The 1,237-nt window shown below is 63.1% G+C and overlaps 1 protein-coding gene across 1 annotated transcript; it reads right to left on the bottom strand.

Moving 5' to 3' along the window:
• Positions 1-219: 219 nt before the first annotated feature.
• On the bottom strand, positions 220-1,003 carry EMIHUDRAFT_374530 (hypothetical protein; the record flags this gene model as incomplete). The annotated part of the gene is made up of 3 exons (XM_005758385.1): positions 220-405; positions 437-592; positions 767-1,003. Coding segments are annotated over 3 exons (579 nt in total), but the record flags the coding sequence as incomplete, so codon positions are not given.
• Positions 1,004-1,237: the final 234 nt, after the last annotated feature.

Genomic DNA, 1,237 nt, shown 5'->3' with positions numbered 1-1,237 from the left:
CGTCCCCACAGTGCACAGACCGCGCCGTATGACGCGTAGCAAACCAGCAATACCATACGATATGAACAAAGAATGCTCATCACTTGTCATGACACCGGTATATGCAATACATGGATGCTATCCTTCCTCTCTCCCGCTGTGTGCCTATCGGAGTCGTCGCCTGGCAGAGAGAGCGCGCAGAGACTTGTTGCTGCGTGTCGTGGAGGCTGCGCTGTTCTGTCAAGCACACCAGGTGCCCGAGAGCTCGCACCACGTGTCGCAGAGCTGCGGCACCTGGCACGTGAGCTCTGGTGCCCAGGCGCCGCAACGCCGCAGGCACACGTTATCGGTGGCGTGGACCCGCAGCTGCCGCGCTCCCATGTACGACGTGAAGGTCAAAGTAGGTCGGGTGGGGCGAGCCATCCTCTCTCACGACGCGCGTCAGGATGTAGCTCACGCGTGCGCCTCCAAACGGTCCATCCGCGGCAAACACGGTGTCCCTCCGCCAGCGGTCCTTGTCGAGCTTTGTGATGAGCCACTGGTAGTCAGGGCTGGTCGCCCTCAGCATGCCGTGCGTTGCGTTGCCAAAGGTCATGTGGATCGGTGTGTCCACCTCATCGGCGGCGTTAAAGATGCGCCCAGCGTACGAGTTGAAGGTGTCGGATTAGGCCCAGTGATGCATCCGATTGTAGGCGAGGCCGATCTCAGCCGGCAGTGTCGAAGAGTTGCTCGATGCGTCGGCAAAGGTCATGAGCTCCTCGAATGCCCCGTGTGCGTACAGCTTGACCGCCGGGTTCTCCCACGAAAGATCTCCGCGCTCGGAGTCGTCGAGGGGCTGGTATCGAATCCACCACACACCGCCCAGGTCGAGCACGGGCGGCGAGTGCAGGTTGGACGCGTCGCCGACCACGACTGGCGGTGTCACCCCATCCATAATCGCAGTCGACGGAATCACCTGCTCCGCCGTGTAAGTGGCCACGCCGCACTCCCTCGCCGCGGCGACTCCTGCGAGCATGTACTGGAGCTTGATCAGCAGTCGCGGGGTAATAGGCCGCCACCTTCCGCCGGGCCCACCCTCTTCGTCACACCCTGACTGAACTGTCGCCCCACCATGCAGGTGCGCGATCGCCCCACCATGCAGGTGCGCCACCTACACCGCCTGCTATCGCCACCCTGCCTTCGCGATCGCCACCTGGTTGTCGGCGTTGATAGCGAGGTTCCCCAGCGCCGCCGCGGCCACCTCCTTCTGCCCGTCCGT

This window comes from Emiliania huxleyi (assembly GCF_000372725.1).
Source record: "Emiliania huxleyi CCMP1516 unplaced genomic scaffold EMIHUscaffold_8681, whole genome shotgun sequence".
Taxonomy (NCBI): domain Eukaryota; phylum Haptophyta; order Isochrysidales; family Noelaerhabdaceae; genus Emiliania; species Emiliania huxleyi.
This window is presented reverse-complemented; position numbering and strand designations above follow the sequence as displayed.